The sequence below is a fragment of the Pseudophryne corroboree genome, chromosome 7 (assembly GCF_028390025.1).
Source record: "Pseudophryne corroboree isolate aPseCor3 chromosome 7, aPseCor3.hap2, whole genome shotgun sequence".
Taxonomy (NCBI): Eukaryota; Metazoa; Chordata; class Amphibia; order Anura; family Myobatrachidae; genus Pseudophryne; species Pseudophryne corroboree.
Window position 1 is genome coordinate 502,137,176 of NC_086450.1, and position 17,151 is coordinate 502,154,326.

Below are 17,151 nucleotides of genomic sequence, written 5' to 3' on the forward strand. Positions count from 1 at the left end.
TTAAAACAAATATACACCATTGGTTTAAATTTAATATACACAATCCATACCTCCCAATATGACCCATTCCAGGAGGGACAATATGCTCTGTACCTGAACTTCCTACTTAATTTACGATTGCAATCACCTGTGTTGAAACACCTTTCTTATCAATTAAATAGTTCAACACAGGTGACGCCAATCATATATTAAGTGGGAAGTCCAGATAGAGAGCATTTTGTCCCTCTTGGAATGGGACATGTTGGGAGGTATGCACAATCTAATATACACCCCCCACCTTCCACTGGGGATCCCCTGTCTTTAGGGCCCCAGGCACACCCAAGGCTTAATCCAGCCCTGAGTCCAGGGGTCCCCTAAGTGGTCTATAACAATCCATGGACTCAGTTCAAATTTTTTGGGTTAAAAGTTGACAATTACATAAGATATAATAACTCCTACTAGATTCCAAGGAGGGGTCAGGACTCAAAAAAGGATGGTTCCCCTGATCTAAAGGCCTAAAAGGTCCTCTAACCCCATGTGATGAACATTAAAGAACGACTTAGGCTTGCAAGATTGCATGTGAATAAAACACAAGACTTCTGGAGCAACAGGTCTCGACAGACAATACTCAAGAGGACTTGTTAGGCCCTATTGCCAAATACAGACACAGAGAGTCACCACGAGAACCTCACACCAAGGGCTGGTGATTCGAGACTCCTGGATTTGGGGGAGTTCTCTGGTTCCTGGAAGAGTTTACAGCTATCCAGATAGCTGTCTATTCAACAAGTGCATGACGCATTTCACAGATCCACTGAGCTGCCCCTCTCACCTGGACCTCCAGCTCTCCGGGACTCTTGGGAGGCCAGATACAAAAAGCATGTAAGTATGCCTCAACCCTACTGAGATCCTGTGAATGGGACCCTAAGAGATCTGCGTGCACACAAATGACCTGGACTGAAGCGGTGTTGTAGGAGGACATGTTCCAAGACTCGTGAAATACCACGTACAGTAAGAGACTGATAAATGACAAACAGCCGTGTCAGGTTCTCTGGCTACAGATGGTTCTACAAGTCACTGCCACACCTTGTTCCTGCGTGTCGGCCTACTGTGTTGTTATACATAAGTACACAGCAAAGTCTATGCGGTCACCTGAGGTTTGATTTACTGTAGGACGTGTAAATCCGGGATGATGGTTAATGATAAGTAAACACGCTGGTTTGGAAGACGTTTACTTTCTTCCTCATATTACTGTAACGGATTAACGCAGCACAGGCGCGCAGTAACGGATAGTGACCAATCAGCAATTCGATTCAGAGGCGGATGCAATGCAGATGTTTGCGCAGTTGAGCGTATATTTTTGTACTGCGCATGCGTCAGATGACGGAACCAGTCAGGATTTATTCGCAAAGTGAGTGACAGGTAGTAAGCGATTGTGGGTGGTAATGAGGGGTTGCGAGTCACATGTAGGGGTGTCGCAACAATTTTGTGGGAGTTTCCAGCCTATTACTCCTAGAAACGCGTAGGGCATTCGTACATATCTCCCAACTGTCCCACAGTGGCCACACACACCATTACACTGACATGCCCTACGTGAGCCATAGCCACGGCACCTGTCCCAGTTGTGGTCTCCCAAATGCTGGGAGACATTGTTATATGGCTCGTGTAATCTACAGCTCCAGTTATATTCATTATCATGCATGACAGTTATATACAGTATGTATAGCCCTATTACATCATATCTGGAAATATATAGCTCCACATATCACACATTAGTGCAATCCCACTACAAAATGCTTGGTAATTATCACTTTCCCTTTGCTTCTTCAGACTTCCATGAATGATGTGTAATTCTGTGCAGTGTCATGTGAATACCACGGCAACCACAGTTACACAGCACATGAGACAGTGAGCAGAGTGGATTTGAAACGCACCACTGAGTTCTGCCCACTGTGTGTGCTGTAAACGCCCCCCCCCCCCCCTCCCCCTTTGACATCACCTGACATGCTGAGAGTCTGAGGTCATTATTTATTAATCGCGTCCGTCCCAGCACCCTCCGCGGCCGCCGCATTACTCCCGGGTTCGAAATCCGGAAGACCTTCTATCGCAAAGGACAGCTCCTATCGGGAGGGCTGTTGATTTGCGATACTAATCGCATTTCTAGGTGCATACCAGATAAGTGGCAGGATGTACCGCATCGCAGATACGACGCTTAGTACATCCCGCCCATAGGGGCTGATTTATCAATGAGTTTTATCATACCCAACTGTCATTTTTTCAAACACATGACAGTTGAGAGCTGATTGGCTGGATTGCGTGCAATCAGCTTCACAGTATCATACTGATAGCAGTATACAGTATGATGCCTATTATATCATACACAGTAACACGTGGCTCCCATTATATCACGCATGGCAATATATAACGCTCACTATATCATACTATAACATGTAGCTTCCATTATATTATACATGGTAATATATAACTGCCACTATACCATACAGACTGACTATACTACCGTTATTACACTACTGCATTTATATTGCACATGGGCAGCGTAATACATGCTGGTGCTATATAAGTAAATGGTAATACAATAAATACATTTTATATCCATTTATTGCTCAGCTAATGATGATAATGAAGCTAAAGCAGAGCTGGGGTGGCAGAGAGGTGTGTCCCTTACCCGCTGCCAGCGTCCTCTCATAGGGGTAAGTGCCCCCAGGTGTTGCTACTCACCCCCTCGGTGGGAGATGTGCCGGCAGTGAAAGGGGAGACCCCCAGGTGTGGTATTCACCCCCTCGGTGGGAGAGGTGTCGGCAGTGGAAGGGGAGACCTCCAGGTGTGGTACTCACCCCCTCGGTGGGAGAGGTGTCGGCAGTGGAAGGGGTGACCCCCAGGTGTGGTACTCACCCCCTCGGTGGGAGAGATGTCGGCATTGGAAGGGGAGACCCCCAGGTGTGGTACTCACCCCCTCGGTGGGAGATGTGTCGGCAGTGGAAGGGGAGACCCCCAGGTGTGGTACTCACCCCCTCGGTGGGAGAGGTGTCGGCAGTGGAAGGGGAGACCCCCAGGTGTGGTACTCACCCCCTCGGTGGGAGAGGTGTCGGCAGTGGAAGGGGTGACCCCCAGGTGTGGTACTCACCCCCTCGGTGGGAGAGGTGTCGGCAGTGGAAGGGGAGACCCCCAGGTGTGGTACTCACCCCCTCGGTGGGAGATGTGTCGGCAGTGGAAGGGGAGCCTCTTGCGCTTGTGCAGGATGTGTGGATGCCTCAGCAGGTAATAGGAGGTGGCAGCGTAGCCCCCCAGCACAGGCACCAGGTAATACAGGGAGGGCAGCATGACGGAAGGGTAGATGAGACCGGGATCTAGGAGAGAAGCAGAAGCACAGCACTAATGGTACAGCAGTGACAGGGTCATAGTGATGATGCAGAGAGGATTGTGCATTGATTATATAGCTGCGAGGTGAGTGTTCTGCAGAATGTGATGGACACAGAGAGGAGACAGGCTACTTACATGTCTCTGTGATCACACATCACTCTCTCAGCCTGCAGTCTCTGTGCTGTCACCAGCCGTCTCTCCGAGCACTTGTCACTCTCCCAGCCATGCTGGCACAGCCCCAGTCCCCTCCTCTCCCTGCTATGGTCACTGCCCAGCAACAGCCTGACTCCTTCTCTCTGTCCTGGCCCTGATTCCCGGATCTCTATCCTTGGCTGGCACAGTGTATCCTCTGCATTGGTACAGATTATCCCCTACTCCCCACTGGCACATATTATCCCCTGCTATCCACTGGCACAGATTATTCCCTGCTACCCACTGGCACAGATTATTCCCTGCTACCCACTGGCACAGATTATCCCCTACTCCCCACTGGCACAGATTATCCCCTACTCCCCACTGGCTCAGATTATCCCCTGCTATCCACCGGCACAGATTATCCCCTACTCCCCACTGGCACATATTATCCCCTACTCCCCACTGGCACATATTATCCCCTGCTATCCACCGGCACAGATTATCCCCTACTCCCCACTGGCACATATTATCCCCTGCTATCCACTGGCACATATTATCCCCTACTCCCCACTGGCACATATTATCCCCTGCTATCCACTGGCACAGATTATCCCCTACTCCCCACTGGCACATATTATCCCCTGCTATCCACCGGCACAGATTATCCCCTACTCCCCACTGGCACATATTATCCCCTGCTATCCACCGGCACAGATTATCCCCTACTCCCCACTGGCACATATTATCCCCTGCTATCCACTGGCACAGATTATCCCCTACTCCCCACTGGCACATATTATCCCCTGCTATCCACTGGCACAGATTATCCCCTACTCCCCACTGGCACAGAGTATCCCCTACTCCCCACTGGCACAGATTATCTCCTACTTTCCACTGGCACAGACTATTTTCTACTATCCATTAGCACAGACTATCCCCTACTCCCCACTGGCACATATTATCCCCTGCTATCCACTGGCACAGATTATTCCCTGCTACCCACTGGCACAGATTATTCCCTGCTACCCACTGGCACAGATTATCCCCTACTCCCCACTGGCACATATTATCCCCTACTCCCCACTGGCACATATTATCCCCTGCTATCCACTGGCACAGAGTATCCCCTACTCCCCACTGGCACAGATTATCTCCTACTTTCCACTGGCACAGACTATTTTCTACTATCCATTGGCACATATTATCCCCTACTGTCCACTGGCACAGAGTATCCTCTACTATCCACTGGCACAGAGTATCCTCTACTATCCACTGGCACAGATTATCCCCTGCTCTGCTCTGTCAGAGATTATCCTCTACTATCCACTGCCACAGAGTATATTTTACTCCACGCTGGCACAGATTATTCCCTACTCTTTTCTGTCAGAGATTATCCTCTACTCCCCACTGGCACATATTACATTCTACTATCCACTGGACAGATTATCCTCTACTCCCCACTGGCACATATTACAATCTACTATCCACTGGACAGATTATCCTCTACTCCCCACTGGCACATATTACAATCTACTATCCACTGGACAGATTATCCTCTACTCCCCACTGGCACATATTACAATCTACTATCCACTGGACAGATTATCCTCTACTCCCCACTGGCACATATTACAATCTACTATCCACTGGACAGATTATCCTCTACTCCCCACTGGCACATATTACATTCTACTATCCACTGGACAGATTATCCTCTACTCCCCACTGGCACATATTACAATCTACTATCCACTGGCACGTTATCCTCTACTCCCCATTGGCACAGATTATCCCCTACTCCCCACTGGCAGAGATTATACGGTACTCTTCACTGGCACAGATCTATTTATTCATCTCTACTCTCATATAGAATATACTCATCTCCTAGCGGAGTACTGTACCTTCTTTCCTACTGGCACAGTATATTATCCCCTAGTCCCCACTGGCAGGCATTATACGGTACTCTTCACTGGCACAGATCTATTTATTCATCTCTACTCTCATATAGAATATACTCATCTCCTAGCGGAGTACTGTACCTTCTTTCCTACTGGCACAGTATATGATCCCCTTTCTCTTTGCACACAATACTTGATCCTCTACTGGCACTCCGTATGTTCCACCATCTCCTGGCACACAGTACTTGCTCCACTCCTGGCACACGGTATCTTCCCACGTCTCCTGGCACACAGTACTTGCTCCTCTCCTGGCACACAGTATCTTCCCACGTCTCCTGGCACACTGTACCTGCTCCTGGTCCCTGGTGCAGAGTACTGCCTTTTATCCTGGTGCAATATAGATGCTCCCCTCTCCTGGTTCCTCTTTCTACTTGCTCTCTAGACTGGAAGCGAATGTTCTGTGGATCAGCAGCTTAGGCAGCTGAAAATCAGCAGTTTTGGTCAGTGCTGGTTCTCTGTGAGGGAGATGGTCGCATGACTGGACAATGTCCTCGGTGATGTCACTCAGCTCCGTGACATCATGTGTAATGCACATCTTAGCTGCCAAACCAGGGACTCTGACTTCTAGGTGGCTGTGGGGTTAATAAGACTATCTGAGATAGAAACACACCCATCAGCATTCCAGGACAGGTGCATACCTGCTGCCTAGTACACACGCGGCCAGAACCTGTTTGGGCAGCAGCCGTGGGGCGAGCTCTGACCTTCCCGTGCCCATCCCTCCTCCACCCTAGTGTACAGATGGGACTGGCCGCGGTGGCACCGCTTAGTCCATAGTAACAACACACGTATGACCGTGATACAGCTAGTGATGGGGCAAAGGTGAATGTACTGTACGTACAGGCGGTACGGTAGCAGACAGCTGTATACATATGGGTAAATACTGTATACACACAGTAATAGGGATATACTGTACACAGAACAACAGCAGAACTGTATACATAGGGACACATAGATTAATAGGGCGGTATTCAATTACCGCCGATGAAGCCTCAGGTGAAATTTCCCGATGTTTCATTAATGTTTTTTCACCCGGAAAAAACATCCTTTTCACCAGAAAACACGCAGGTTCAGCGAAACCTGTGTGTTTTTGGGTGAAATAGCCTCGTTTTCTGATGAAAACGGGGCTGTTATCTGGGATTTTGCTTCGCCTGCCGGAGGCAGGTGAAACAAAATCCCTGATAAGCCGCGGCACGCGCCGGTTTATCGTGGCTAATTAGATAGCCCCCCCTGGCGATACTTTTCACCAGACACTCTCATCAGAACGTGGCACAATCATGGGAACGTGAAACTGTCACAGGATCCCAGCATGTGTCTCATTCGCCCGTTAGCACTGCCCGGGCCACCTGTGCGGTTACTGTGCCCGATTCAGAGGTGGGCACATATGTGGCAGGTCTAGGAGCAGTAGCAGCTCAGGTACGAAGCAATAGGCCACGTGAGCTCACAGAATGGGGCTGCTGAGTGCTGTAGTGTAGGCATTCCCAACCTCAGTCGTCAAGCCACACTAACATTCCAGGTTTTAGTGATCTTCATGCTTGAGCACAGGTGACTTCATTACCCAATTGAGTCACGTTATTATAACCACCTCCTACATGTCACGTCTGCAGCGCATAGCCCATGAAGTACGTCACGTGTCCTGCGCTGGCTTGGTGGGTATATAAGGTGTGCGATAGGCCGCCTGCACACATATCACTCGTTGCTATCATGGGTAAAAATAAGATTTTAAACCTACCGGTAAATCTTTTTCTCCTAGTCCGTAGAGGATGCTGGGGACTCCGTAAGGACCATGGGGTATAGACGGGCTCTGCAGGAGATAGGGCACCTAAAAAGAACTTTGACTATGCGTGTGCACTGGCTCCTCCCTCTATGCCCCTCCTCCAGACCTCAGTTAGAGTACTGTGCCCAGAGGAGATGGACAATACAAGGCAGGATTTAGCAATCCAAGGGCAAGATTCATACCAGCCCACACCAATCATACCATGTAACCTGGAACATACATAACCAGTTAACAGTATGAACAAACGACAGTAACGGTCCAAGACCAATGTCAACTGTAACATAACCCTTATGTAAGCAACAACTTACTATATACAAGTCTTGCAGAGTTTCCGCACTGGGACGGGCGCCCAGCATCCTCTACGGACTAGGAGAAATAGATTTACCGGTAGGTTTAAAAATAAGATTTTACTCACCAGTAAATCTATTTCTCGTAGTCCGTAGTGGATGCTGGGGACTCCGTAAGGACCATGGGGAATAGACGGGCTCCGCAGGAGACTGGGCACTCTAAGAAAGATTTAGTACTACTGGTGTGCACTGGCTCCTCCCTCTATGCCCCTCCTCCAGACCTCAGTTAAGGAAACTGTGCCCGGAAGAGCTGACATTACAAGGAAAGGATTTTGGAATCCAGGGTAAGACTCGTACCAGCCACACCAATCACACCGTATAACTTGTGATAAACTTACCCAGTCAACAGTATGAACAACAACAGAGCATCAACAATGGATGCCAACATAACGTAACCCTTTATTAAGCTCATAACAATAACCCTTATTTAAGCAATAACTATATACACGTATTGCAGAAAGTCCGCACTTGGGACGGGCGCCCAGCATCCACTACGGACTACGAGAAATAGATTTACCTGTGAGTAAAATCTTATTTTCTCTAACGTCCTAGTGGATGCTGGGGACTCCGTAAGGACCATGGGGATTATACCAAAGCTCCCAAACGGGCGGGAGAGTGCGGATGACTCTGCAGCACCGAATGGGCAAACACAAGGTCCTCCTCAGCCAGGGTATCAAACTTGTAGAACTTAGCAAATGTGTTTGAACCCGACCAAGTAGCTGTTTGGCAAAGCTGTAATGCTGAGACCCCTCGGGCAGCCGCCCAAGAAGAGCCCACTTTCCTTGTGGAATGGGCTTTCACTGATTTTGGATGCGGCAATCCAGCCGCAGAATGAGCCTGCTGAATCGTGCTACAGATCCAGCGAGCAATAGTTTGCTTTGAAGCAGGAGCACCCAGCTTGTTGGATGCATACAGGATAAACAGCGAGTCAGTCTTCCTGACTCCAGCCGTCCTGGCTACATAGATCTTCAAAGCCCTGACTACATCAAGCAACTTGGAATCCTCCAAGTCACGAGTAGCTGCAGGCACCACAATAGGTTGGTTCAAATGAAAAGATGACACCACCTTTGGCAGAAATTGCGGACGAGTCCGTAATTCTGCCCTGTCCATATGGAAAACTAGATAGGGGCTTTTACATGACAAAGCCTCCAATTCTGACACACGCCTAGCCAAAGCTAAGGCCAATAGCATGACCACCTTCCACGTGAGATACTTTAGCTCCACGATCTTAAGTGGCTCAAACCAGTGGGATTTCAGGAAACCCAACACCACGTTGAGATCCCAAGGTGCCACTGGTGGCACAAAAGGGGGCTGAATATGCAGCACTCCCTTAACAAACGTCTGAACTTCAGGAAGAGAAGCCAGTTCCTTTTGAAAGAAAATGGATAGGGCCGAAATCTGGACCTTTATGGACCCCAACTTCAGGTCCATAGTCACTCCAGACTGTAGGAAGTGCAGGAACCGGCCCAGCTGGAATTCCTCTGTAGGGGCCTTCCTGGCCTCACACCAGGCAACATATTTTCGCCATATACGGTGATAGTGTTTTGCTGTCACGTCCTTCCTAGCCTTTATCAGCGTAGGAATAACTTCATCCGGAATGCCTTTTTCCGCTAGGATCCTGCGTTCAACCGCCATGCCGTCAAACACAGCCGCGGTAAGTCTTGGAACAGACAGGGCCCCTGTTGCAACAGGTCCTGTCTGAGAGGCAGAGGCCATGGGTCCTCTGTGAGCATTTCTTGCAGTTCCGGGTACCAAGTCCTTCTTGGCCAATCCGGAACAATTAGTATTGTTCTCACTCCTCTTTTTCTTACGATTCTCAGCACCTTGGGTATGAGAGGAAGAGGAGGAAACACATAGACCGACTGGAACACCCACGGTGTTACCAGGGCGTCCACAGCTATCGCCTGAGGGTCTCTTGACCTGGCGCAATACCTTTGTAGCTTTTTGTTGAGACGGGACGCCATCATGTCCACCTGTGGCAGTTCCCATCGATTTGTAATCTGAGTGAAGACTTCGTGATGAAGTCCCCACTCTCCTGGGTGGAGGTCGTGCCTGCTGAGGAAGTCTGCTTCCCAGTTGTCCACTTACGGAATGAACACTGCTGACAGTGCTTGCACGTGATTCTCCGCCCAACGAAGAATCCTGGTGGCTTCTGCCATCGCCACTCTGCTTCTTGTGCCGCCCTGGCGGTTTACATGAGCCACTGCGGTGATGTTGTCTGACTGAATCAGCACCGGTTGGTCGCGAAGCAGAGGCTCCGCTTGACTCAGGGCGTTGTATATGGCCCTTAGTTCCAGGATATTTATGTGCAGACAAGCCTCCTGACTTGTCCACAACCCTTGGAAGTTTCTTTTCTTCCCTGAGTGACTGCCCCCCATCCTCGGAGGCTCGCATCCGTGGTCACCAGGACCCAGTCCTGTATGCCGAACCTGCGGCCCTCGAGAAGGTGAGCACTCTGCAGCCACCACAGAAGAAACACCCTGGCCCTCGGGGACAGGGTGATCAGCCGATGCATCTGAAGATGCGATCCGGACCACTTGTCCAACAGATCCCACTGAAAGATCCTCGCATGGAACCTGCCGAAGGGAATGGCTTCGTATGATGCCACCATCTTTCCCAGGACTCGCGTGCAGCGGTGCACCGACACCTGTTTCGGTTTCAAGAGGTCTCTGACTAGAGTCACGAGCTCTTGAGCCTTCTCCGCCGGGAGAAACACCTTCTTCTGGTCTGTGTCCAGAATCATGCCCAGAAAAGGCAGACGCGTCGTAGGAATCAGCTGCGACTTTGGAATATTCAGAATCCAGCCGTGCTGTTGCAACACTTCCTGAGAGTGTGCTACGCTGATTAGCAACTGTTCTCTGGACCTCGCCTTTATGAGGAGATCATCCAAGTATGGGATAATTGTGACTCCTTGCTTTCGAAGGAGCACCATCATTTCTGCCATTACCTTGGTAAATATTCTCGGTGCCGTGGAGAGCCCAAACGGCAACGTCTGGAATTGGTAATGACAGTCCTGTACCACAAATCTGAGGTACTCCTGAAGAGGTGGATAAATGGGGACATGCAAGTAAGCATCCTTGATGTCCAGAGACAACATTGAGATAGAATGTAACATTTTATGCATGTGGAGAAAAATATACTAGTCAAAAATCTGATAGAAAAAATATGTGTAATAGGTTGTAGGAAAGATGGAAGAAGAAGATAGTATAGAACTTTAGTGATTATGTATGGAGAGAGACAGGAAGGTAGTAAGGGTGCAGAGAAAGAAAATAAAATAAGAGGAAAAAAAAAAAAAAAGGGGGGGGGGAGAGAGGATGGGGGGAGGTAGGATTAGGGGTAGGAATTACAAGATCGGAGATGCAATCATAAGATACAAGTAGTGTGTGTGGGGGGGGGGGGGGGGGGGGTTTGCCAGTCGGGGTGTATCATCATGCTAGGGGAATTCAGATGATTTTAGATGGTTGTCAAGGGAGGTTCGGCGTTGTAATAATCGGTCCAAGGTGACCAAACGCGGATAAATTGAGTCGGGGTGTCATGAAGGACTGAGGAGATTCTTTCCAGTCTGTAAGTTGACCATATGGCGTTGATAGTAGCAGGGACGGGAGGGGGGGCTGTGGATTTCCAGTGCGATGCGATTTGACACTTCGCTGTGTTAAGTATGTGATTGATCAGTTTGAGCATGGGACGTGGAAGGTTGGGGATCGGTCTAGCTAAGAGAGAATAAAAAGGTGAAGAGGGCATGTCAAAGTCAGTGATATGTTTAATTAGTTTGTGTATTTCCTTCCAGTATTGACTTATACTAGGACACGTCCACCAAACGTGTAATAAGGATCCTCTCTGGCCACATTGTCGCCAGCAAAGATCCGAGGCATCAGGGAAAATTGCACGGAGTCGGGTCGGAACCAAATACCATCTGGTATATAGTTTATAAGCATTCTCTTTAATGCTCACTGAAATTGAGCATTTTGATATGGCCAGTTTAATTAGGGACCAGTCTTCGGGGGTGAGAACCTCCCCCGTGTCACTCTCCCATGCCAGTTCGTGGGATTCCTTAGCAGGTTGATTGTGTGATAGCAAAATCTGATAGATTGATGAAATAAGACCTTTAGATAAGTGACGTGAACGACACAGGGATTCGATAGCTGAAGTGGGTGTGAGGGGAGTGCCTGGGGAGGAGCGGTGAAGTGAGTGGTAGAGATGTCGGATTTGTAAAAATTGGTAAAAAACTCTGTGGGGGAGGTTAAAGCGCGATTGTACATTAGCAAAGTCCGGGAAGGTATGTAGGGGAGCTAGGTCCAAGAGAAACAAAATATTGTGGGCAGTCCAATGTGGGAAATGATAGTGGTCCATACCAGGAGTGAAGATAGGATTGTTCCATAAGGGGACCAGGAGGGGGTGGAATGAGCGGAGTTTGTATAATCGTGTACAGTAATCCCATATGGATAGCGTGAATCGTATTGTGGGGAGCATAGTTGAGGTTGGTGGGCGTTGTGTACGTAGGCACCATAAGAGGGTGGAAGGGGAGTATACCGATAATGTGTGGGCTTCTATATGTGTCCAGACTTTCTGGTTGGGCGGGGCGTGCCAGTGAATGCATGATGCTAGGTGGGTGGCTCGGTAGTATTTGATTAGATCAAGTATGCCTATACCTCCTGTGGATTGATGTTTGTGTAGTATTCGCATCTTAACTCTTGGTTTTTTGGTTGCCCATATAAAATTTGAAATGTCCCGCTGCAGATTTTTAAGGATTGACGTAGGGATGTGGATTGGTAGCGTCTGCCATAAATATAATAAGCGGGGTAGAACGTTCATTTTGACCGCCGCAGTACGTCCGAACCATGAAATATATTGTTTATTCCACGCTAATAGGTCCGTTTTGATAGAGGCAAGCAGTCTTGGGAAGTTGGCTGTGTATAGTCGGGGATACGATTTTGTTAGATAGACTCCCAAATATTTAAGCTTCTCAGGTTGCCATCGGAAAGGGAAGTCCGTTTGAAGTAGTGTTAAATCTGAGTATGGAATGTTGATGTCTAAGAATTCTGTTTTATCTGTGTTGATGTTATAATTTGAGTGTAAGCCATAAATGTGAGTCTCAGCAAATAAGGTAGGGAGGGAGACAGTGGGGTTGGTCAATGTCAATATTACATCGTCCGCATATAGTGCTATCTTATGGTCCGAGTGACCCACTCCTATACCCGTAATATTGCTATTAAGCCTTATTCTGGCTGCGAGAGGTTCCATGACAAGGGCAAACAACAAGGGAGAGAGGGGGCAGCCCTGACGGGTGCCGTTTTTTATTTGGAAGGGCTCGGAGGTGAGGCCATTTACCAATACGGAAGCTGAAGGGTTATGATAGAGGGAGTTAATACCATAGATAAAAGCGCCTCGAAATCCCATATGGTGTAGGGTTTGAGTCAGAAACGGCCAAGCCACCCTGTCAAAGGCTTTCTCAGCGTCGAGCGCCACCACCAGGGTCGACAGCGAGCGGGTTGTTGCTATTTGAATAAGGTTGATCAGACGCCTCGTATTATCGGAAGCCTGCCTGTTGGGGATAAAGCCCACTTGGTCTGGGTGAACCAAGGACGTCAATATAGGGGAAAGGCGCATGGCAAGAATCTTAGCGAAAAGTTTTAAATCGACATTTAAAAGAGAGATAGGCCTATAATTGCCCATCTCTAGTGGGTCTCTCTGTGGTTTAGGGATAATTATAATGTTGGCCCTGGTGGTGGCGTCATCGAACGTGCCTCCCTCCAGTAGTGAGTTGAAGAGGGGGCGAAGCATAGGGAGCAGCGATTCTGTAAATTTTTTGTAGTATAGGGCGGTGAAGCCATCAGGCCCTGGTGCTGCAGAGCGGCGTAGCGATTTGATAGCTAATCTAATCTCTTCATCAGTGATCGTTGCATTAAGGCTTTGAAGCTGTGCCACGGATAGCGTGGGTAGAGAGCATGAATTCAAGTATTGGGTGAGAGAGGTGATATCTGATGGTGAGGTAGAGGGGCTGTGTGAGAGATTGTAAAGTGATTCATAGAATTGGCGGAATTGTCTGGTCATAACTTGAGGGTCATGGGTAATGGTGCCGTCTGTGCATTTTAGCTTAAGAATACGGTTGCGGGTGCGTTTAGCTCGCAGCTTGCGAGCCAAGATGGTGTCTGCTTTATCAGATTTTTCATAAAAAGTTTGTCGAACCCATAAAAGAGTTTGTGCTGCCTTTTTAGATAAGATTTGCGATAGTTGTCCCTTAACAGCGAGTATCTTTAGATAAGTGCGTCTTTTAGGATGATTGTGGTGTAGGTCTGTCAGGGATGTTAGTGTCTTTTCTAGCTCTAGTATACGTGACATCTCTGATTTCTTAGATGCAGCTGACAAACTGATAAGGGTGCCCCGGAGGGTAACCTTATGAGCTTCCCACAGGATGGGTGTGGGGATATCAGGGGTAGAGTTGAGGGTAATAAAATCCGTGAGAGCTGTAGCGATAGTCCCAACATTTGATTGTTTCAAGAAGAGGGATTCATTCAGTCGCCAGTGACGGGTAGGTCGGGGGCCTATATGAGAGGAAATTTCTAGTTCAATAGCTAGGTGATCTGACCATGATATAGGGAGGGTCTGAGCGCCCAGAAGAGATTGAGATGTGGCACGGTCTACAAAAAAGTAGTCAATGCGAGTGTGTAGGTCATGGGGGGGAGAGTAATGTGTGAAACCTCTCGCATTGGGGTATTGTACTCTCCATGCGTCATATAGATCGTGAAGGGCCAATCGTGACATGAGCGCCTTAGATGTCTTGGCGTGTTTGGGGGGAGTGTTAGAGGAGCGTGATCTCTCTAGTGTGGGGTCCGTGATAGTATTAAAATCCCCTCCTATAATGGTAAGTCCTCGGGGCATCTGGGTAAGTTGATTAAAGAATGTGGCATAGAGGGAACCTTGTTGGTCATTAGGGGCATAGACTGAGGTCAATATAATTGGGGCATTGTTATACGTACCCTTAAGGATAAGAAAACGACCCAGTGGGTCGGAAATAGAGTCATGTATGGTGATAGGTGTGTTGTGATGGATGAGAATCGCAGTACCTCGACGTTTAGCGTTCATGGAGGAGTGAAAGGCCGTGGGATATTGTTTGGTCGCGAGGGAAGAATGGGGAGTCTTGAGGTGTGTCTCTTGCAGCATTACAATGCTAGATTTACGCCTGTGGAAGTATTGGATGGCCATAGCCCTTTTGGTTGGGGAGTTAAGACCGTTTACATTGAGAGTTAAAACTGTCAACTTCATGGTGGGTCAAAAGAAAATGAGCTCAGTAGCAGATGGGGTTCACACCCCAACTGGCGGGAAGGGCAGGGGGGGAGAACATGGAAAAGGTTAAAGATAGTGAGAGAGGGGTTAAGAATCAGGGGGGAGAGAAGGAGACCTACTCCTATAGTGGAGCTAGGTCCAATGTAGACAGAGGGAGTGTCGTTCTGACACATCCATCTGAGTATGAGGGTGTGTAAAAACAGCAAAATTTGTTGAACGTGAAGCTTAGTGAACATATCAAGTAAACAACTAAAAAGAACGGGGTGACCTAAGGGAGAACAAGGGCAAATATTAACACGTTAACATATTAACGCCTGAGGCAAGAGGATAAAGAGAAAAGGAAAGAAAAAGGGCGCCAGGATTGTCTATAGGACAATTATCGAACTTGTTGTTAAAGAGCATCAAGAAATATATGAAGAATTAACATTAATAGAGTGTGAGGCAGAGTTTTCTATGTTAGTATGACTAATGTAATTAAGCCGGGGTCCATTCCTTCGATGGTGCCATGGGTCTAGAGGGTGAAGCAGGTTGTCGGCATATTTCTGGAACATCTTCTAGGAGACCAAACGACTTCAGTAAATCATAACCTTGATTTGGGGTCTTGACAGCGTGAGTCGTGCCATTTCTGTTGACCAATAATTGGAAGGGGAAGCCCCACTTGTATTTGATAGAGTGGGTTCTCAAAGTCTTGGTGACATTCAGTAGATCTCTCCTTTTCTTTAGGGTCGATGGTGCCAGGTCCTGAAAGAGTTGAAGCTGAGACCCAGAATGGGAGACCGTTGAGAGCCCTCTAACAGCAGTCATAATTTGCTCTTTCGCTTTAAAATAGTGAAAGCGGAGGATAACGTCCCGTGATGGTTGGGTCGAGGGCGGTTTTGGGCGGAGGGCCCTATGGGCCCGGTCCAAATGAAGAAGGTCTACTGAGATGTCAGGGATTATGTGGAGAAAAAGGTCCTTTAGGTAGGCTGGAAGTGCGTCGGCAGTTATTGTTTCCGGGATGTTGCGTACGCGGATGTTATTCCGCCTATTTCGGTTTTCAATATCCTCGAGCTGGTCTTTATATGTTTCCATCTCTGCCCGTAGATCCGTGAATTCTTGTTCCATGACGCTCTGGTATTGGCAGATTTCATCTACCTTCTGTTCGAGAGTGCCCGTTCTGGAACCTAGGTCTTCCAATTCCGATTTAAAATCTGCAAGGGCCGATCTCATCTCTGATTGTATCGTTTTAGTAACTATGGCGATCACATCCTGAGCAGACAAAGGGGGGTCAGTACGAGAGGCACCAGCCATGATCAGAGCGCTTTCAGCTCCAGGTGATTGTTTTGGCAGAGAACCGGCTTTTTCCCACGCCCTGATAATACTGGGTTTGGATGGAGCAGGGGCCTTTCGGCGCTTCTGTGGCATTCCGTGAGAAAAAATAAAAGTAAAAATGGAAAGTTCTGCAGTGCGGAATGAATGTTATGGGGCTTCCCGTGAAAAAGTGGCAGTTAAGGTCTCATCGAAGTAGATGCATTAGAGGCAGGTGGTGTTAATAACAGCAGCGTGCAGCTGAGCCCCCGTTCAGGTCAGGCCACCCCATGATTTAGAGGTAAATCTTCATCAGGCGAATTAAAAAGAGCGCATGTAGTGAGGAACTAGGCACTGTAAGATAGGAATGGAATGGAGGGCGCGGATGAGTAGCACCATCCAGAGGGAGGGGGGTTCAGAAGTTGTGCTTTGAGGCAGTGGTGTGTCGGCCGGCGTCTCGAGGGCCATGTGTGTGTGTGCTCTCAGTGAAGCAGAGGAACAGGGTCCCAGGAAGTGTCCAGCGGGGTCCCCCAGCTAGGACTCGCAGTATTTGATGAGGGCGGCGTTGGTGGTGTGGAGCTGCGGCCGTTCGCCACCTCCAAGATGGCCGCCGAGCGGGTCCGTTTAATGTGCGGGTGTAGAGTGTGGCAGAGGCCTGGCAATTCGGGCAAGAGTGTCCAGTGGTGAGCGGAGCCCCGTGGGGGGCCGCACCGGGCTCGGCCGAGCAGTGCGAACGGTGGTGTGGGGCCTGCTATTGGTGATTGCCACCTCCAATATGGCCGCCGGGCAAGTCACTCGTGATAGGAGCGGTGGCTTGCAGACAGGGTGAGTGCTAGTAGCGGTGGGGGGTTAGGTACCTTCGGGGGGGGGTCCGGTGGTAGGGAGGTTCCCGCAGCGTATGTGGAGGGTAGCGTTGGTGGTGTGGAGCTTGCCGTGACCGGCCGCCACCTCCAAGATGGCCGGCGGACGGGTCCGTGCGCCGAGTGTGGATGGGATGCGGCGAGTACCG

At 48.9% G+C, this 17,151-nt stretch overlaps 1 protein-coding gene across 3 annotated transcripts in view; it reads right to left on the bottom strand.

Annotated features, from left to right (window-relative positions):
• GDPD3 (glycerophosphodiester phosphodiesterase domain containing 3) overlaps positions 1-6,052 on the bottom strand; it is a 30,726-nt gene extending 24,674 nt beyond the window's left edge. Inside the window, exons 1-2 of one of the 3 annotated variants that reach the window (XM_063935293.1) lie at positions 5,532-6,052; positions 3,180-3,344 (exon numbers count right to left, since the gene is read on the bottom strand). In XM_063935293.1, the coding sequence (XP_063791363.1) occupies positions 3,180-3,318 (139 nt within the window). In that variant the 5' untranslated portion in view covers positions 3,319-3,344; positions 5,532-6,052. Of the gene's footprint in view, positions 1-3,179; positions 3,345-3,492; positions 3,607-5,393; positions 5,419-5,531 lie in introns of those variants that run through there. The other 2 variants (XM_063935294.1, XM_063935292.1) reach the window with 2 other exon arrangements.
• Positions 6,053-17,151: the final 11,099 nt, after the last annotated feature.